Source organism: Arvicola amphibius, chromosome 7 (assembly GCF_903992535.2).
Source record: "Arvicola amphibius chromosome 7, mArvAmp1.2, whole genome shotgun sequence".
Classification (NCBI taxonomy): domain Eukaryota; kingdom Metazoa; phylum Chordata; class Mammalia; order Rodentia; family Cricetidae; genus Arvicola; species Arvicola amphibius.
Window position 1 is genome coordinate 29,391,618 of NC_052053.1, and position 21,502 is coordinate 29,413,119.

At 42.2% G+C, this 21,502-nt stretch overlaps 1 protein-coding gene across 2 annotated transcripts in view; it reads left to right on the forward strand.

The window, feature by feature from the left end:
• The window catches only part of Neb (nebulin), a 189,092-nt gene extending 169,287 nt beyond the window's left edge, over positions 1-19,805 (forward strand). The window contains exons 142-155 of one of the 2 annotated variants that reach the window (XM_038336440.1): positions 524-616; positions 2,094-2,186; positions 3,630-3,722; positions 4,191-4,283; positions 7,007-7,099; positions 10,223-10,315; positions 10,615-10,707; positions 11,042-11,134; positions 12,001-12,108; positions 12,427-12,610; positions 12,920-13,012; positions 13,965-14,108; positions 14,528-14,634; positions 19,632-19,805. In XM_038336440.1, coding sequence (XP_038192368.1) covers positions 524-616; positions 2,094-2,186; positions 3,630-3,722; positions 4,191-4,283; positions 7,007-7,099; positions 10,223-10,315; positions 10,615-10,707; positions 11,042-11,134; positions 12,001-12,108; positions 12,427-12,610; positions 12,920-13,012; positions 13,965-14,108; positions 14,528-14,634; positions 19,632-19,805 — 1,554 coding nt within the window. Of the gene's footprint in view, positions 1-523; positions 617-2,093; positions 2,187-3,629; positions 3,723-4,190; positions 4,284-7,006; positions 7,100-8,535; positions 8,629-10,222; positions 10,316-10,614; positions 10,708-11,041; positions 11,135-12,000; positions 12,109-12,426; positions 12,611-12,919; positions 13,013-13,964; positions 14,109-14,527; positions 14,635-19,631 lie in introns of both variants that reach the window. The other variant, XM_038336441.1, reaches the window with a different exon arrangement.
• Positions 19,806-21,502: the final 1,697 nt, after the last annotated feature.

Sequence of the window (21,502 nt, forward strand, 5' to 3'; positions counted from 1 at the left end):
GGTCCTTGGTAAAATGCCCCAAACTTTGCTCCCAAATCATCACTCCTGAGAACATTTGAAATAACTTAAAGCTAACAAAATAACGCCTCTCTTTATATTTTTTGATCTCAAATAGTAACTCAGACAGTAACCCGTGTTGTCTTGTTCCGAGGTGGTGGATTTCTTTGTGGTGTGATCTTCTTTTATTAGCCCTCTACAAAATAACTGACCGACTGACTTTGCATTTCTTTAATGAGTTCTGTGGTTTTTAATCGTTTTCTGTGGTTTTTTTTTTCTCATCCTGTATTAATATGGTGTGGTATTCTAAAGAGAACTCTCAAGAGCTGGCAAGCGGTTGGCCTTGCCTCTCTGGTTCTGGGCACTGATTCTGACAGGAGGAATTCAGAAGCGAAACTTCAGCCCTTGCCTGGAAATACTGTGTAGTGCCTTTGTTTTCATGGAAGCCATGCGGGCTAGTCTTTCTCCAGGCACTGCCCGGGTTTCCTTCTTTCTGTGTAACAGTCTCCTGCTTCTGAATGCCCAGGTTCTCTATAAAGAGGATGTCTCCCCGGGAACAGCCATCGGAAAGACCCCTGAGATGCTAAGAGTGAAGCAAACGCAGGACCACATTAGCTCGGTAAGGACGTCAGAGTCACGTGGGCTGTTCTCGACCTGACTTTGATAAATCTGTGGCTTCTAAGTCGTAATCTAAACATGCCACCAGAAACAGCATCCAGCCTCAAAACAGATGTCTGGGCACTGCCGACATCACAGGCTACGTCCCGGTGGGGGTTCTCATGAAGATGGAAAGCAGAGGCTTATGGGAAAATAGGACCTATCAGCACCAAGGAGTGAACCTTTTTGGAGGCACATGTGTGGCTAGCTACAGATGTCCTAATCAAAGGGATTGCTGGGTAGGAAGATGCTGGAGGCCAGGCAGCCTCTTCTTACTTTTGCATTTTCTGACCTCCGCTGCCTCTCAAGCAGTCTTTTTTTTTTTTGTTTTTTTGGGTTTTTTTTGTTTTTGTTTTTCGAGACAGGGTTTCCCTGTAGTTTCTAGAGCCTGTCCTGGAACTAGCTCTTGTAGACCAGGCTGTCCTCGAACTCAGAGATCTGCCTGCCTCTGCCTCCCGAGTGCTGGGATTAAAGGCGTGCGCCACCACCGCCCGGCTCCTCTCAAGCAGTCTTGGTCCAAAAGTGTGAAATGGAAAAGCACAGAATAATTATTCTTTCTCATATAATCAGTGCCATGGCTTCCCATCTCATCCCACCTGGGGCAAGAATCATCCCTGCATCTGTACATTCCAAAGTGCATGCTGCCTGCCCTCCCTAGCTGTCTGCATTGCCAGATTTTAGTACTGCAATGTTTGTGTTCAGATAGCCCTTATTGTATTAGTGATGGCCCCAAAGAGCAGGAGGAGCGATGCTGGCCATGCAGAAAAACCAAAGCTTATAAATAAACCAATGTGCTTCCTCTGAAAGAAAAAAAAAAAGGTCAAAGTGGCCGGGCGATGGTGGCACACTCCTTTAATGCCAGCACTCGGGAGGCAGAGGCAAGTGGATCTCTGTGAGTTCAAGGCCTGCCTAGTCTACAAGAGCTAGTTCCAGGACAGACTCTAAAACTACAGAGAAACCCTGTCTCGCTGTCTGAAAAAAAAAAAAATCAAAGTGATCAACATAATAAGTAAAGATGCCATCTGCTAAGGTTGCTAAGAGATACAGTAGAATGAATTTTTATGTTCATGGACTTGGAAAAGAGGGAAAGAAGCCCATATTTGTTTGCTATCATGCCTCAGAACTGCAAAAGAGAAAGCCACAGTGCATGGCAAGCACTTAATTAAGAAAAAGGCAATCTGAGTGTGGTGGCGTGCACCTTTAAACCACTCAGCAGGCAGAAGTAGGTGGATCTCTGTGAGTCTGCGGTCAGTCTGGTGACCTGGTGAGGTCTTCCGTCAGGACAAAGCAGCTAAAACTGAAGGAGAGCTGGGGAGCAGAAAGTAAACGTGCACCATCTCCAACTCCCCTCAAAAGTACAGGACTACTAATCGACCAGACAGAGGAGGTGAGAAGATCTCAGCATGCAATTGTGCCTTCATGTCCCCATTTCCCCATAGGTCAAGTATAAAGAAGCAATTGGACAAGGAACTCCAATCCCTGACCTGCCCGAAGTGAAACGTGTCAAGGAGACGCAGAAGCACATTAGCTCGGTACACACTCTTACTCGGCATGCCTATTTGTGTGACGGGCCACCTCTCCTCTCATTGGTACCCCAGTGCCATCCATCCCCTCCTTCTGCCGATGGCCTCCAATGCTGAGGGATGCTGTGACTCCCCCATAGTTCCCCTCAGATGGCAGAAGTAGCCAAGAGACCTCAGTCATGGTTGTCGCTCACCCCCTATGACTCCTTATATCTTCTCTGTGCTGTAAACGTCATTTTGAATTTCTGTCCCCTAACCTGAAAAGAAAACCAGCCCAGGGGTTCTGTGTTGCTTTGGCTTCTAACTTCTTGCCTTTCTGTAGTTTTCTGGTGATCCACCCTGCCTCTGCCTCCATGTGATGGGATTCACGGCTCACACCACCATGCTGAGCCTAGGCTGCAACTCACTAAGAGGAAAGGAGATAAGAGGTTTAGAAAGTGGGGATTCCTTACTCTTTTTGTTAAAATTTGCAGTCCCCGTAAAAAAACAGCATAGATTTAGTGCAGGGTCTGGGAACATAGTTCAGTGGTGGAACAAGGCCCCGAGTTCAATCCCAACACTACAAATAAAACAGAAAAATAAACACAGTGGGGGGGAAAAAGACCAACCAACAAGTATTAGCTTACTTGATCCCACAGTAAAAGAACACTGAGAAAGATGCTCTTCCTGAAATACAAATTAGTCCTGCTCATATCACATGTCCAACTAGGGACCACCTAAGGTTCCAATAAACCTGCCGTATATGCATGCCTGAAATCCCAGCACTCAGGAAGCTGAAGCAGGGGGAATACTAGGGGTGTAACATGAGTCAGGGCTGAGTAGCAAAAGAGCCTTCACAAATATATATATGAATGTGTGTGTGTTTGTGGCAAACAAACATTTGTGGTAAAAATATATTTGTGGTAAAATATGTATATATGGTAAAATGGTAGGAAATGCATAAAATTCTCAATGACTCTGAAGGAGAAAGTATTAGAACATCATATGGTTAGAAAATTATAAAACAGACAACATGTGCTTTGAGTATAGATATGCAGACCTAGAATGCACAAGACATTGAGACTGGATACAATGAAATGCTTAGTTTGGGGTTGGTTTTTTGTTGTTGTTGTTGTTTTTGTTTTTTGAGGGGGGTGGTTACTGGCAACTGAATCCAGGGCTTTGCACATGCTAATTGAAAATGTTTCTCATTGTTATTAAATTTGCTGTCATAACTTAATGCATTTCAAGAATGCACTAAGTATTGACTGTGAAAAATGAAAAACTTAGGATCTGGTGTTCAAGATGGCAAAATTTCTACAAATACTTCTGAACTTTGTTTTCCTTTTGTCCCCAAGTTCGTATTCCAAATGTAGCTCGTTCTTATGAACACTCACCCGAACACCCTCAAGGAGCTGTAATCTAAAGCATTTGTGGTCACTTTGCTTTCTGGGTATTCTAATTATTCTGCAGGTTATGTACAAAGAAAACTTGGGAACAGGCATTCCAACCACTATCACCCCAGAGATTGAGAGAGTCAAGCGCAATCAAGAGAACTTTAGCTCGGTATTTATGGATATATGAACTAAGAAATTCTTTCCCATTAAAAAAAAAAACTACCAGAATAACCTACCGGCCTCCTTTCCACAGTAACATTTTAATGGCTCTGTGTGTTTGTGTATCGCCCTCTGATGAAAGCCCCCTGGTCCCATCCAGAATGCCCACTCTTCTTGTTGCTCTTTAACATTCTTGCAACTGACTGATGTGAACTAGATCTGAAATATGGCCAGCAGAATTAACAAGCTTCCTCGGGGTGCTTGCACCCTAGAACCCAGTCCTCCTTCCTCCTGTACCTTTCTCTTCTAAGATGTAGTGGTGTAGAGTTCATCTTTGCATTTTGCAACGCGCAAAAGCATTGCCCTGACTAAATGCCGCTATCTAAAAAATCTCCCTCCCCACCCCCACCCCAGCCCCTCTTTCCTCTGTCTCTGGCTTGTTTTGAACGTCTTCTGGGCACTTTCTTGTATCTCACAGGTTTTGTACAAAGAAAGCTTGGGGAAAGGAACCCCTACTGCTATCACTCCTGAGATGGAGAGAGTCAAGCGCAATCAAGAGAACTTTAGCTCGGTATTTCTCAGGGGCAAAAATCCCAACCCTAATTCTTATTTAAAAAAAAAAAAAACAAACAAACAGTGGGCACATCAATGTCTTTAACATACAAATGTAAAATGACTAAATTCATATAATGAAAGAATGATGCCAATATTACTTAAGATTTCGACCCAAATCTAATGTGATTTTTAATACTGGTGTGAAATTTTAACTATTTTTTTTTTAATGTTTAAACTCAGCTATATATTACTTTCCTTAAAAATCTATAATTCTCAGTTTTCTTCCTCCAGTTCTAACTAGTGTGGTACAGGTCAAAAAGAAAATCTAACATCCTTCCCCAAAGGACGGCACTAATCAGAATTGTGATTATTGTGGCTTGAATTTTTTTGTTTGTTTGTTTGTATACGTAGCTTTTCCTAAATGGTCGTGATCCTTAAACATCATCCTTCGAAAATAACAGATCAATTCACAGTAACTCAGAAATATAAGTTCACTTATGTCAGCGAGTTTTGTTTGTATGCCATAAAAGATGCAGGTGAGCTTTCCTACGAGGGATGTATTCAGGACCACTGCTAAGTTGATAATGTTTATGAATATTTATTAATCTCCTCAAGCCCTCAGTTTTTCTGATTCAGTGCTGTCTCTAACTCATAGACAGTAACTTCAACGAGCTAAGTACTGTTTGGTAAAGCCTAATCCTGTATATTTGAGAATGTGCGTAAGCAAGCAGCCCTGTGTGTGCTCTGATATCACTGAGAGACCAGCCATTATATGGTGTGCAACTAAATGCACAAAGCGGTCCACGGTTGCTCTGTTTCTTGGTTTTGCTTTGCTTCTTCGTAAGAATAAGTACTCTTGGAGATTTGTTTTAAGGTCATATTTACCTAAAAGATGGATCCAGGCTGATGTGACTGTCGGTTCTGTGCACGCAGATATTGTACAAAGAGAACCTGAGCAAGGGGACTCCCCTGCCTGTCACTCCTGAGATGGAGAGAGTCAAGCGCAATCAAGAAAACTTTAGCTCGGTATTTGCGAGAAAGTTCCTTTAACTCTGTATTAAAAAGAATAATTCCGATAAAACAAAATTCTTACCATTTATCCCTTTATAATAATTTAACAAATTCTTTGAAAAAAAAAACTAAAACTTACCAACTGAATCCTTCTGTCCTGGACATTGTACTTACCATTTAATCTTGATGTTTTCTTTCTACTTTTTGAAATACCTCCATAAAACGTCATTAGATATGTAGGTATATCTGTTTTAACTTAGTGTCTGTACGTAGTGGTGGTGGGAATTGAACTTATGCCCTTGCCTGGACTAGGCAAGTGCTCCACCACGTGGGCTCCCCACTTAACACTTTAAATCCTTTTCCTTTGCCATGTTGTTAGTACTGGTACTTTTGAAACTAACTGATTTCCCGACGACCCAAACCTGGTAGCTTGTATTTACATGGAATCTTCCAGTCGGATGTTTCCAGGTTAGTGCAATAAGAAAAGACACTGACCCAAGGCCGTGTGCAGGACCAGTGCCTTTGCTTGGGCAAAGTGGTGTCCTTACTACAGGTCTCACCTGGATGCACAGCAAAGAAAAACGCTCAGGGTTAGAACCAAAAGCCTCAATTTGATAGTTCCGATTTATGACTAGAAACTTACACGTTCTAAATTACTTTTTTTTTTAAGACAGGAGCTTTCTAGATAGTCCAGGGTGGCTTTAAGTGTGCCATCCTCCCGCCTCAGCTTCCCTAGCACTGAGAAAAGCATAGGCATGTTTTTCTCTTTCTGAACATGCCAATTAAATCAGAGAGCATGCGTTTGCGTTATTGTCTTTTCTTTTTTAATTGATGTTTCTGAAAAACTACAGTAATCAATAACCTGTGATCCTTCTGTATAAGGAACTTCTGGGCCTGAAACGAAGATTCACATATCCAATAATTTAACTGGATCCACTTTGTGGGAGGAGGGCCCACCTGAGTTAGTTTAAGTACTTGCTGCCAGTTTGATTTTCTGTGGAAAGATCCCTCTTTGGCACAGTGAAAGGAGTGTCTTCCTGTGACTCCTCCTTTTGTTCTGTTCCTAATTTGCTGCTCACTAACAACTTCCCAATTTTAATGTGTTTTCACTGTATGCGGTTTTGTCTTTTGGGGTGCTTCACTTACTGTTCTCCATTTTGGGAAAAAGTATCGCTTTTCAAAATGATATTTTAACTGTTTCTATATTACAGTGTATTATTGTGTATACCTATTTGAAGCTAATCATTCTAATGGCCCTGGACAAGTTTTTCTCTGTTCAAGTATGATTTGTGTTGATTTTACACCAGTTATATATTGTTCAGGAGTACCCAGGGCTTTTAGATACTACGGGAAAGACTGTATGTTAAATGTGAACTTTTGGATTTTATTATTTCTGTAACCTTAGCAAAGACCAATTTAGTCAGAGAGAGCCCAGATTCTGTCTGTAGTTGTAAATGCCTATTATGCTCTGAGACAAATGTCTTATGTAGAAAAAGGGACCATTTGCTCACTCAACAAAGACTCGTCTCTTTGCACAGTGAACATTTCTGTGCTCTCATAAAGCTGTAGTTCTCACTACCTCTGTGGGTTAGAGGAGGAAGGTGAACGAATGAGCTGTACTCACCACCAGCACCCAGGGCAGTGGGCGTGGTCTTTCCTGAAGGATGCGCGGCTCACAGTCTGACTGTTCCTGTCCCTCCCCACCCCGTGCTCTCTCCTGTCATACAGGTGTTGTACAAAGAGAACCTTGGGAAAGGCATTCCGATCCCCATCACTCCAGAGATGGAGCGAGTCAAACACAATCAAGAAAACTTTAGTTCGGTATTTACAAATTTAAAAAAAAAAAAAAAAAAAGAACCAAAAACCCTTTAACTGTTTTAAAATGTTTTTAAAAAGATTAATGACTAGAACTTTAAAATCTAATTAACTTATCCCAGTTTTTAAAATATGACCTGTTTCGTATCCAGTTTAATGCTGCTGTTTCCTATGAGTCGGTTTCCATACCTTGGTTAAACATTAACCTGATCATTAAAAGTATCCCAGCTTAAAACACATAACAGCCTGGGTGTCTCGGCATCTGTGTTTACCTTGCTTTGGCAAATGTAACGTGAACGCACAGTTTCAAAAGCTCCATTCTGTGAAGATCTGGTCTCCGACTCCTTTCCTATCCTAACCTCCCGCTCTCCTGGCGCCTGTATAGTCCTCTGACATTTCTTTAGCATCTTAACATAATTGCTCTGAAGACCACCCGGACTAAAAATTAAATACTTCGACTTCATTGGAAAGTCAATAAAAGTATGTATGAATCTTCCCATCGATGACATTGATAAAACTCAAACATCCTTTACATGATTTATGGCAATAACTTTTCTTGGTTTGGTTGCTACCCACCCTCCCCCCGTTTTCCTCTGATAGTGTTAACAACTAATTTCTCCCTTCAGAGCGATCTTTATTGCCTATGCTGCAGAAATTCAAACAGCAAACATAACAGAACCTCTTTAATGTCTATCTCTGCGGCTCCTTCCTGCAATCCTGTTGTCTTCCAGGTTGAAGCTTTGGTACTTCCCCATCCCTAACTCCTTTTCCTCTCCACCCTCCCACGGCCAGCTGCTCCACAGGAGAGGGACAGTGATTGACAGCCAGTTCTGTTCTGCATGCTTTCTTATCACCTAGGTGCTATACAAAGAAAACCTGGGGACAGGAACTGCAGTCCCCATCACTCCCGAGATGGAGCGAGTCAAACACAATCAAGAGAACCTTAGCTCGGTATTGGAAAGAAGTGTGTGGGGGGGGAGGGCAAGGTGCCATTTAACTCCAGATCTGAACTCACCATTAAGCCTCCTCCCTTCCTTTGCTTCTAACGGATCTGATTTTCTTTCTCAGTTGTATGATTGGACCTCTGTTACTTCACCTGATGCTTTTAAAGATGTTAATATATTTTAGTTTGGTGGATAACAAAACCGAGTTCTAACCACCTCAAATCCCCGCAGTTGCTTAGGAAGTGCGGCGCTCACAAAGATGAAGGGGAGAAAGAAGAGTGTGGATGGCTCTCCTACAATTCGCTGGCTAGCAGTTTAGGGTCTTGCTTCTGCGGCACACAGCTTCCTAGCCCAGTAACAGCTTCCTTAAATAGCACACGGCAGCTTGCCAGCATATAACTCCTGGCTCCTCTGTTATTTTAGACCAAAGAAGTTGACCTTACCTTTCAATGAAATACCACTTACCACAGCTTTCTCTGATACTTTCTCATCATACAGGTGCTATACAAAGAAAACCTGGGCAAGGGAACCTCTTTACCCATCACTCCAGAGATGGAGAGAGTCAAACAGAATCAAGAAAATATTAGCTCGGTACTCTGACAAAAAAAAAAAAATACTTCTCTAATGATTTTGAAACTACTTCAGTGATTTAAAATAATTCCTATTAATCCTACTTTTAAAAGGCACCTAAGTCTTGTCCATTTCTTGACTACGTTTATCCTTCGTTCCTAGCCTTAACTTCATAACAAAATTGCTTTATTCCATTTAAAATTCTAATATCGAGGTAACAGATTTTCCTACAAAATATCCTCTGCTCATCTCTCCCCAGACTTACTCTCTGATATACCCACGTCTCCTTGTGTGCTTGAAAAACTTGGGGGGATCTTGATGGGTGCGGTAGGAGGGATAATGGAACTCTTTGTTGATACCGACGTCTTTGATGGTGTGAGGTTCACCCCACCAGATTTGAATCAGTTCGCAGGGCCTTACACAGACTAAGATGGGCTCCCAACCCTGCTATGATAGATGTGGGCAAAGAGGCCTTGGGAAAGTAGCTCCTGGTCTTCCACAGAGAGTGATGCAAATTCAGTCCACGCAAATTCAGTCCACTGGTGTTTTCCATATTTGAATAAGTTGCTTAAAAAGGAGGGTGTCACCAAAAAGGCTTTTTGTCTTCTATGATTTTCATTTTGATTTTGTTCTCTTCATTCTGATCTTTAGCGATAACTATAATGATAACGATAACTATAACTTCAAGCTTGAGCTCTCTGCTAGTAATCTGTCAGTGGCTGGGGGGATAAGGTCTGTGGGGACATTAGCTTCCAGTAGACAAGTTATTACTCAGCCGTTACAGCACCTGAAGGCTTCGCCATCAGAATCACCTGGAAGCTGATGTAACCAGGTTTCTGGGTCTGGCCTGGGCTCCTTTCGTTTTGTCAGTATGGAGCTGAAAACGGGCATTTCTAGTAAGTTCGCCACTGACACTGGCCCGCTGTTCAAGGAATTGGAGAACTGCGGGAAGAGACTCCCTCCAGAGTGCCATGTCCCAAATCTCCCGGGTCACCTAGAGAGACACCAGGGAAGACATGGAGGTTGAGGATTTATCAGGACACGTGTCTATTGCTATTCCACACTGGTCGTGTAATTGTTGAAAACATTTCATGGCTGATATGTGTGGACTCTTTAGTGAACAGAATAAACAGAAGACAAAGATAGAAGAGTAAGGGAAACACTTGCCCGGGATCTACAGTTTTACTCTGTATGAGAGCCTATGCTGCAAAAATACCCACTCAACAACTGTTGTCTTGGGGCAACTTCAACCTCTGTGGTACAAGCCCTCATGGTAACTCCCAACTAGATGATGTACCAGGGGCCTGACAGGCATGGAACCATGGTGAAATGATGGCAGGACTGCGTCTTTTCTGGAACATCGCAGTCCTCATCTGGAATCTGCGAGCTTCAGGGCAAGGTTGTCCCATAGAAACGTGTGTCTTGCTCTAACTGTAATCAGCTTCTCCCTTGAAAACATGGACTGCTATCTAACCTTAGTGCCTAACTGAGTCCCCAGGGCCTTATCGAAAGTTAATGTATTATTCCGTTTCTCCTTTTGGTAATTGTAACTCTTTTTTGTTGTTGTGTCTCCTTTTGGATTTTTTTTTTTTTTGGATCTGCTGGACTCTTTTAGGTTTTGTACAAAGAAAATGTGGGGAAAGCCACCCCAACCCCTGTCACTCCAGAGATGCAGAGAGTCAAACGCAATCAAGAAAACATTAGCTCGGTATTGTCTTGAGAAATGAAAGTGCTTCTAATTTTACAAAGTAACTCTTGGCAGTTTGGCCTGCTCTTAATCCCATCCAAAATTAAAAACCAAATTAAATGCCAGTTCGGTTACTCTCCTCTAAATACCACACACATTTATCATTGCCATTAACCACCTTTGCTTTTTTCTTGAGAGCTGTTCTCACTAATAGCAACAGGTTATACCTAATGCGCCCCTCCCCTCCCCAGCTGTATTTATATTTAATTGATTATTGCCTCCTTGTGAGTGACTCTTAGGTACCGCCTTGTTTCTCACAGGTGCTATACAAAGAGAACATGGGGAAAGCAACCCCCACACCCTTTACCCCCGAGATGGAGAGAGTCAAACGCAATCAAGAAAACTTTAGCTCGGTATTTGAAAGGAAAAAAAAAAACCATTAAAATCCTAACAAGCCTGACCATCATGGCAATACCACTAATTTCTCTCACATTGTTTCCAAGACTTGATACCTCTTAAAATTCTTCCTTGGCCACTTAAAAACAAGAACCCAACCTTGCTAGTTCACACTGAGTTCGGGCCTTTGAGCTCCTGCTTTCTACTATAACATTTTAATGGCTTTCTCCTCCTGAGGTGTTTCTTATACTGCGTGACATAATTGAGCCATAACCACAGCTAAATGACGACTTTTCAAGCCTGTGTTTTCTTTTGCTTTCTGATGTCAGGATACTCTCTTGGCTCCTCTAGGTATTGTACAAAGAGAATATGAGAAAAGCAACTCCGACACCTGTCACTCCAGAGATGGAGAGAGCTAAGCGCAACCAAGAGAACATTAGCTCGGTATTTCCCGACTAGAATAAGCAGTGGAACACCTTGGAATTAACATTTTAACATAATGAAAACACGCCCTTTGTTGTTCAACTGAAAACGACACTAAAACTTAAAAATGACAGATAATGCAACATCTTGGGAAATGTTTTAACATCATAAAAATGTGCACTTCGTTCCCTGAAAATTTACACTAAAATTAACACAGCTGTGCTTTTCCGTCCCAAATGATCATACTAAGAATACAATAATTGCCTATGGTTTTTCTCCTCTGACACTGGACTCAAGTAGTTTTTCATAACAAGCCATAACAAATTGACCCCTAACATCTTCTACCTTCTGCTGTTATTGCTAAGGTACTTTATTAAATGGGTAACAGACCCAGAAATTACTACTATTTTCACTTTGATAGTACTGTGTTTGGTGTCTGGAAGACTCTGATTTTGGTTTGGGCATATTGGTATGTAATCTGGATATTATCTAATGGTTACCTGCTTAAAGGCCAGGTCTTTCAAACTCCTTTCAGTATCAGATTTAATGTAAATACCACCAAATATTCCGGCACTGGTTTTGCAATTCCTAGTAAATTCGAGAGGCTGTTTTCTTCCTCTCTTTCGGACTTTTACTGTGCCCCTTCTCCTTTGAAAATGAAACCTCTCATTTTCAAAGTCAAAACAAGTTTTGTGTCTACTGATGTAAGCTTTGCCTGTCCTTGCTCCAATCTGGTAAACTGCTAGTCCAGTATATCTGGCCACTGTCTGGTGACTCCGACTTCCCTCCACCAGTTTCTTCCATTTAAATGAAGCTGTTGAAGTTGTTGAGCTTAAGAATTAGAATGATGCCATGCCGTGTGCTCATGCATGGTTTCTCCTCCATAGGTCCTTTATTCTGATAGCTTCCGGAAACAAATACAAGGCAAAGCTGCCTACGTGCTAGACACACCAGAGATGAGACGAGTGAGGGAAACCCAAAGGCACATCTCAACAGTAAGTCAGGAATTAATTGTCAAATTTATTTTTGTATGTATGTGCCTGTCTGTCGGTATGTTTCCTATGTGTGTGCAATGCCTGCAGAAGCCAGAAGGAGACTATCTGAGCTCCTGGAACTGGAGTTACATATGTTTGCGAAGTGCCTTGTGTGCTGGGAACTGAGCCCAGGTCCCCCGCGAGAACAACACACACTCTTACCTGCTGTGCCATCTCTCCAGCTGCAAGAACTCTTTCTGATTGGTGGGCCAACCTGCTGGAACATGTTCAGAGATTGGTTACACTATCATATTTTCATAAAGCAAATTCATATTTCAGGTAAAATATCATGAAGACTTTGAGAAACACAAAGGCTGTTTCACGCCAGTGGTGACAGATCCCATCACTGAACGAGTGAAGAAAAACACCCAGGATTTCAGTGACATTAACTACCGAGGTATTCAAAGAAAAGTGGTAGAAATGGAACAGAAACGGAATGACCAGGATCAAGATACTGTTACAGGTAAGACAACAAAGGGACACTTACACCAAATGGAAGACGAAGGACACAGATCTGTGAAAGAAAGCTAATGCCAGTTCACAAAGCTGAGGTCTCACAGGCATCTTCTGCCAGCTTTGTTCTGAGACCAGATAAGCTAAGCAGGACAGCCCAGCCCTCCTGTGATTGCCCACACTCCTTCTTAAGTTACAGACAAATGTGAGAACATACATACATATATATACATATATATATATACATTATATATATATATATATATATATATATATATATATATATATATATTTCCCCTGACTGCTGGCTTTCTTTCAGGTCTGCGTGTCTGGCGTACTAACCCTGGTTCAGTTTTTGACTATGATCCGGCAGAAGACAACATTCAATCCCGGAGCTTACACATGATTAATGGTATGCAGACCCCCAGCGATGCGGGACAAAAACACCACCATCTAGCAGACTACAGCCAATGAGCATTTCTTCCCGCCAGGGTTCCCAGCTTCTGAGCTTGCTCATTGACTGGTGGGCCAAACTAAGCATGTTCAGTTAAGGAAAAAATTTTGACAAACTGTTTGACTTCGTTTCTCCTTCAAGTCCCATTATTATCATTTCTGTATTTTCCTAAAGAAAAAAGTTAGTAAGTTAAAGATGACAGTAAAATACAAAATACAGAGGGAATAGAACACAAATGTTCATCAGGAACCTCTTGAGCTATTTGTGTTAGGGGGATCCTTGCAAGAGTCATGGCACATATTCACACTGTCTCTTATATAGAAAATAAACCATTGGGCCAGAGATTGTATATTCCTTTAGTCCCAATAATCAGGGGACAGAGGCAAGCGGATCTTTATGAGTCCAGACCAACCAGGGCTCCATGGTGAGACACCCTACTTTTTGTTTGTTTGGGTTTTTCTTTTTAAGTATGCTATACTGTTCTTTAAGGGTTTATGCTGCAGTCTGTGGATAAAGAGAGACCAGTAGGGACTCCTGGTTCTACCCTGACATACACAGTTTTAAGGTTGTGCTCGCAATACCATGGGACACAGGACAGACACTTCCACCTATCTGGAAGTGAGGGAGGCCTTTCTGGAGAAACCAAAATGTGAATGTGCTTGCCCTCTATTCACTGAAGTGAGCCAGGAAAGGAATGCGGTGGTGGGAAGGCCCTGTAGTTAAAGGCAGATACAGGTCTGAAACCTCCTTCCTTCTGCCACTTACGCGGGCTTTGACCATTTAATCTCTCACCTGAAAGGGAGAACAACTCTACACTAGAAGAATTGCATGTAAGTCGTAGGAAACCACTTAGAGCTACATTCCACAAAAACAAACGACGTGACGGAGGCGTCTCTTTCCTGTTTCCCAGCCCAAGCTCGCCGGAGCCGGGAGCAGTCGCGGTCCGCCAGCGCACTGAGCATCAGTGGAGGTGAGGACAAGTCTGAGCACTCCGCGGACCAGCGCCTTTCCACCTACAGCGACGGAGCTGCCTTCTTCTCGGCCACCTCATCAGGTACAAGTAGACTTTCCCAGATGGGCGTGGTCGTGCGCAGCTGTAATTGCAGCATCCCGGCGGCTCCGGCAGAGGTTTGCACACCCGAGGCCAGCCGTGCCACGCAGAGAATTTGTCTCAGACCAACAGACACACCAGCCAAAACAATCAAGCGGATGGTATGGATGGACTGTCATGAGGTCCGCTCACTGACTGTTACTAAGCAATGTTTTAAATTGAAAAGTTAATTATTTTGCTGGGGGAAAGACTAGAAGTCTTTGTGGAGTCACACGAAGCTACGTGGTTAATTTTCATAATTTTCCTAGCTCTTCTCTTCGCAGGAGTCATTAATTTGAGGAAAGGACAGCCCTGCTTGGTTGGTAACCACCGATGAGCCGTCTGACACACGCCCTGACCAACTGTTTCTTTCTTCTTCGCAGCTTACAAGCACGTGAAAACCACCGAACTCCCACAGCAGCGGTCATCTTCCGCGGCCACCCAGCAGACCACGCTGTCTTCTATCCCTTCCCACCCATCCACTGCCGGAGTAAGTAAAGAGTAATGGACACAAATTGCTAGACTCTCTTTCCTCAGTTCTGACTGTGAAATATACAAACACATAAATATGCAAAATCGTCCTGCTAGGTCCATAAAGAGTTGCTCATATGTATATACATTTAGGGCTGACCACTCAGTATTAGATAACCAATTACGGGCTTATTCCAGACTGATTCTCCTCGCTTATTAATTGCCTATTGCTCTTCCTTTATGGGGCTGGCCTTGTAAGATTTCTCCCAATTGTTGAAGTCTTGCTTAGGCAGCCATATTGTTGAGGTTTCTATATTAGGCACAATCCTGAAGCAGGCATCCTGGTCCTCTGGCTTCTTGTGGGGGGGATAAGGGATAAGATAAGACCAACTGCAGGTATAAGGATTTGTAAGTATTTAGAATGCAGCTAAAAGATAATACTGGTTTAGGAAAGAGGCAGTAATAGATTCTCCTCTAGGATCCATTGGGTCGTTGACGAGGTGTATAGTTCCAGGCACAATTACTCTCCACTGAGCAGGCTCTAGGTCTAGTTAGACAGCTGTTGGTTATGACCAAGACATAAGTGCCATTATTGTCTTTTAGGAATGTCTTGCTGTGCTGGTCATTTTTGTAGCCCTTAAGCATTATCGCTGGGTACGCCTGTTGATCTTTCTCCTCCAGCAGCTTGCATGGCACCTTCAGATGTTATGAGAGCTAGTCCTCAGGGAGGAGACCTTGAGGTCAGATCCAGCTGCATTTCCACAAGCCCTGTGTCTGAAGTGGGTGGTGTCTTCAGGAACAGGCACTTACTTTCAAATTATGGGGAGCAATTAAAGGCAATCAGCATAGGTTTTGGGGATCTCTTGGGTTACTCTGCGATCAACTCCAAAGGAGGTTTCCACGCCTAGTACTTGAGTTTTAGTCTGTAGATCTTAGGGGTAGCATTACAGCTCCACTGACATCACTTCCTGAAAGAAATGTAATAATATGTATACATTATATGTAATTTTAGGTAAACATAAAACAATTCCCTATGGTTTTTTTATCTCTCCCCTCTCCCCAGCTAAAACCCTCCCCTCATTTTTTCCATTTCCCAGTCACAGCACCTGTGTTCGGCTGTTGCCCTCTCTAGAGCCCTTTCTCTTCACTTTCCTGGTTTCTGCAGTTACTCCAGGGTACGCACGCACGCGCGCGCGCACACGCACACGTTACCTTACCAGGAATAATACATAATCTACCCATTTACCTGCAGATGTCATGATTTTTTAGCTGAATACTTTTCCATTGTGTATGTGTACATTTTCATTATGCACTCATCAGCTAAAGAACATTTCAGACTTTGCAGTTCCTGGCTATTGTTGACTAGAGCGGCCATGAGCATGGATGAGCAAACATCTGCAGAGTAGGGTCATCGAATACTTGGGGCACATGCCAAGGAGTGGTGTAGGGGGCTTCTATGGGCAATCTATGTATCGATTCTGAGGATTCTCTACACTGGTTTCCAGAGTATCTGTACATTCTGGATATTAATCTTCTGTAAACTGTATAGCTGGCTAAGACTCTCTCCCACTCTGTGGGCTTGAACATTTCAATTGCTGCACGGAAACTTCAGTTCTGAGGTCCCACTTGTCCATTGTTGGCTGTTACTCCTGGGCAGATGGATCTTATTCAGAAAGTCCTTCCTTTGTCTACATCTTGAGGAGTACTGCGTACTTTTTATTCTAGCACTTTCAACATTTCTCATATTGAGGTCTTGGATCTATTTGGAGTTGACTTTTGTGTGTGCTGATAGAGACAGGTCTAATTTCATTCTTTTGCGTATAGACATTGTTTTCCCAGCCCCATTTGTTGAAGATGTTGTGTTTTCTGGAAAGTGTGTTTTTGTATTTGTTCAAATATCAAATGGCTGGAGTTGTGTGGTCTCATAGTTTGAGATTGTTGTTTCGTGTCTGCTTTTGTTCCCGTGCCGTACTGTTCTTATCATTACAGCTCCGGGATAGATTTTGAAACCTAATGGTGATCCCTCCGAACTTGCCCTTTTTGCTCAGGATTTGCTCTCCAGAGGTCTCTGTGATTGCATATGAAACTATAGGATTTTTCCCCTGTGGTGATTTTGATTAGAACTTCAATGAAGCTGTAAAATACTTTAATAATATTAATCCTACCAATCCATGAGTATGAGAGGTCTTTTCATTTTCTAGTGTCTTCCTCAATCTCTTTCTTCAGTGATTCAAGTTTTCAGAGTAGAGGTTGTCCACCTCCTTGGTTAGGTTTATTCTAAGATGTTTTTCCAGGCTACTGTGAATAGGAATGTTTCTGTGATCTCTTTTTCTCAACATGCTTGCTGCTGTTGGCTACTGAGTTTTCTAAGTCGCTTGTGTCCTGGCACTTGGCTGAAAGTGTTGATCATTTCTAGAATTTTTCTGGTAGAATTTTTGGGATCTACATAGAATATCTGCAGATAAACATTGACCCCTTTTCCAACTTGCATCCCTTTCATTTCTGGCTCATCTTCCAGCTATAGCTAGTGCTTCATGGCTGTGGATTTTCCAGCTGCAGCCTTTGTTGTGTATGCTACCTCAAGTCACACTCCCTAGAACTTTATCATGAAGCCATGTTGGATTTTGTCAAAAAAAGAAACCTTTCTATATCCAGTAAAATAAGCATGTAATTTTTGTCTTAATGTCCATTCATGTGGTGTGTTATATTTATTGACTTACATATATTGGATCATCCCTGTATTCCTGAGATAGTCAACCTGATTGTGGTCATCTTTTGTAGGAGGGCCCACTTGTTTGTCCTGGCTGCCCAGAACTGAAATAATCACACAGAAACCATATCCATTAAAACACTGCTTGGCCCATTAGCTCTAGCTTCTTATTGGCTAACTCTTGTATTAATTTAACCCATTTCTATTAATCTGTATATCACCACATGGCAGTGGCTTACCAGGTAAAATTCCCAGCATCTGTCTCTGGTGGTTCCATGGCATCTGACTCTGCTTTCTTCCTCCCAAAATTCAGTTTCATCTTCCTGGCCTACCTACGTTCTGCCCTATCAACAGGCCAAGGCAGTTTGCTTTATTCATTAATGAAAGCAACACATAGAAGGACCTCCTATACCAATCTTTTGATACGTGCCAGTACTTAGACTACGGTATTGAGTTAAAAAATGGTCTGCCATCCATACTCTACTGACCTGTAGTTTGTTTTATGTTGTTGTATTTTTGCCTAGTTTTGGTATTAGAGTGATATTCTGTTGGTATCAGGCCTATTTGATGTATGAAGTCATTCAATTCAGACTCTTCTGCTTGTTTGGTTTTTTGTTTTTTATTCAGACAGCTTGTCTCTTAGAGAAAGTATGATAGTGAAATCACCTAATATTGAGTTGGGAGTTAATTTTGTCTCTAATTCCAGAAGTACACTTTTTTTGAAATTGGGTTTGCCAAGTTTGACGTATATGTTTAGAAATGTAATGTCGCCAGGCAGAGGTGGCGCATGCTTTTAATCCCAGCACTTGGGAGGCAGAGGCAGGACTCATCTCTGTGAGTCCAAGGCCAGCCTGGTCTACAAGAGCTGGTTCCAGGACAGGCTCAAAGATACAGAGAAAACCTGTCTCAAAAAAAACAAGAAGGAAGGGAGGGAGGGAGGGTGGGAACATCTTCTTGGTTAATTGTTCCCTTGATTAGAAAGAAGCTCGGAGTCTATTTGGTCAGAGAGACTTGTCAGGTAGGATCGTCACACCTGCTTGCTTCCTAGCCTCATTTGCCTGAAGCACTGATTTCCATCATTTCACTCAAAGGTGGTACCTATGTTTTTAAAGTTGAGTTTCTTGTAGACAGCAGAAATACGTATTTTATCTCTTAATCCTTTCAGCTTAACCATTTCTCTTGAACAGAGAATCGAAGCAATAAATACCAGCTTTCGGGAGTGGAGCTGCTTGCTATCTGTTGTCTTCGTCCTGTTTTGCACTTCAGGAATTAAAGCTTCATCTGCTTTGTTTCTGTAGCTTATTCTTCCGCCCAAAATATTGCCTCCAGTGTTCTCTGCAAGGCTGCTTTGCTGGGGGTCAGGAGGTCACTGAGCAGTCTCAGGCTGTAAAAAATCCAGGAGATTTTTGTCTTATACAAGGTGACCAGTTGTCCACAAACATCAGTAGGACGCCTGAGGGAGCTTTGCCCTCAGTTTCTGCCTAGCCCATATGGCGAATGGCCTTTGTTTCAGTATGACCACGCCATGTGGATCCTTGGTGTGACCACACCATGTGGAGTCCTTGGTGTGACCACGCCATGTCAACAATATACATTCACTCAGGACTTCTTCTAGAAGATGTCCTCTGCTCCCTCCAGAGCCTCTTTATTACACTTTTAAAAGATTTATTTTTATGAGTGTTTTCCCTGTACTTATTTATGTGCCCCACATGAGTGCAGAGTCAAAAAAGACCACTGGATCCCTTAGGACTGGAGTTACAGTGTGAGCCACTGCTTAAGTTCTAGGAACCAGATCCTCCAAAAAAAAATAGGACATGCTCTTAATGACTGAGCTCTCTCCAGCAAGAAAAATCATTAGGTAGCTTGAGAGTGGGAATAAGAGTGAAACATCTTGCCTGGGTGTAGTGGTGCACACCTTTAGCCCCAATACTCAGGAGGCAGAGACAGGCAGATCTTTGAGTCTGAGGCCAGCCTGGTCTACAAAGTGAGATCCAGGACAGCTAGGACTGTTACACAGAGAAACCCTGTCTCAAAAACCAAAAGAAATAAGTGAAACATCTTTTTCTGTTCTCCCTAACTGTTCACTCATGTATTTCCTTTGGAGAAGTGTTTATTCATAACTTTAGCATCTTAAATAATACTTCTGGTGTTGAGTTGGAGGCCTTCATGAATCAACATATGATCTGCAAATATTTTGAGATTTTTGTTTTGTTACTGGTTTTTGTTTTGTATTTGTTTGTGGTAGCCGCACAAAAGGTTATATGTTTTTATCATTATATTTTCCTTGTTTTCATTCCCATGAATAGAAAATCTTCCGTGCCATGTATGACTATATGGCTGCCGATGCAGATGAAGTGTCCTTCAAAGATGGAGATGCTATAGTGAATGCTCAGGCAATTGATGAAGGCTGGATGTATGGCACTGTGCAGAGGACCGGCAGGACCGGAATGCTCCCAGCCAACTACGTGGAAGCTATCTAAGCACCTCAAGATCTCCATCAGTTTGCGGTGTCTGCATCTGTCCTCTGCAGGCAACATTTCAGGAAACATCAGTGTACCCATGATCTCAAAGTGCCTAATATTTTCACCTGTATCAATATCATTTAATGTATTGCCATCTCCTCTATAGGAACCTGAGTGATTCTCCATGAAACCAAACATTAATTCATCTGGTCAGTCCTTAAACTAGACTTCAGATTCATTCTTTTCTAGATTTACACAGGAAACTAAAGACAGCAAACACGTAAAAGCTCATTTTGAAAATTATTACCATCAATTCCTTTCCGCTTTAAAGTAAGTTGAAATTCACATTAGGATTTTTAAAAGCTTCTGTAGCGCTATGTAACCAGACCAGTCTTTCCCGATTATAAAAATGTTTTGACATTTATTCTGGACATGCCAAACAGTAAAAGAAAAAAAGAGTGAACCACCTTTGTCTTGTTTTCTTGTGTTTCTACTCTTGTTTCTATAAGTTATAAAGATGACAGTCGACAAACTGGTGAGAAACTGAAAGCTAATAAGCTCCATAGTTCTGCATCAAACTGCTCCTGGGCTACACTCTAATAAAGTCCCAGCTTAAAAGTTACCAAATTTGGAACTGGAACAGTGGATTGGTGGTTAAGAAGCACTGGTTGAGCCGGACAGAGGTGGTGCATGCCTTTAGTTCCAGCACTCAAGAGGCAGAGGCAGGAGGATTTCTTGAGTTCAAAGCCAGCCTGGTCTATAGTGCAAGTTCCAAGACAGCTAGGACTACACAGAGAAACTCTTATCTTGGAAAAACAAAATGAAAAAACAGACACAGAAGCACTGGTGGCTCTTCCAGAGGAACTTTGATTCCCAGCATCCACCTGGCAGCTTACAACCATTTGTAACTGGAGTCCCAAGGAGCACATGCTCATGGTGCAGACATATACACAAGAAAAACATCTATGCCTATAAACAATAAAATAAAAGCCAAAGTCAAAGTTTTTTAATGTACTGATAATCTTGAAGGATAGACATTCTCAGAATGGTCCATTTTACATATGTATTGGATTTGGTTTCTTAATCTTTCAGCTAACTCATATCTCTTAACCAGAGAATGGAGACAATTCATACCAACTTTTTAGGCCGGTATTAATCCATACTTATTTAACAAACTTCCCTTAAGAGCATTAAAGAGAGAGACCTGTGGGATGCAATGTTAACTTGAGGGATTCCTGCCTCCTGAATGCAATGGGATTAACAATATGAAAACCTTGTGTGAAGGAACAAGGGGTGGAAAGACAACCAGTAACGAATGTCTGACCACTTACTCACATACTGTCCTTCTGGAGGAGCCAAAGACTGTCCCTTAACGTGATAGCTACGTTAGTACAACTGTCCAGAGCTGGTTCTTTCAGTTGATTTTTGGTTTTGGCGTGCTAGAGATCAAACCAAGGGTCCTGGGAATGCTAGGCAAATACCCCTGTTCCCTCAAGTCTCTTACCATGTGCCTCTCTGAGACTCAAGGGGTTGAGTGCTCTAGCAAAAATCACACACTTGTGAATAAGGGCAAATAGCAGAATGCTGGGCACTGCACTAGATAATGGAAGTCATATGCAGGACAAAGTTGGGGTCCTCACAGTCCCAAGAAAAGGCATACTTACCTATATTGATTTTCCATTACTGCAACAAAAGTCCTAAAGTAACTTAAATCA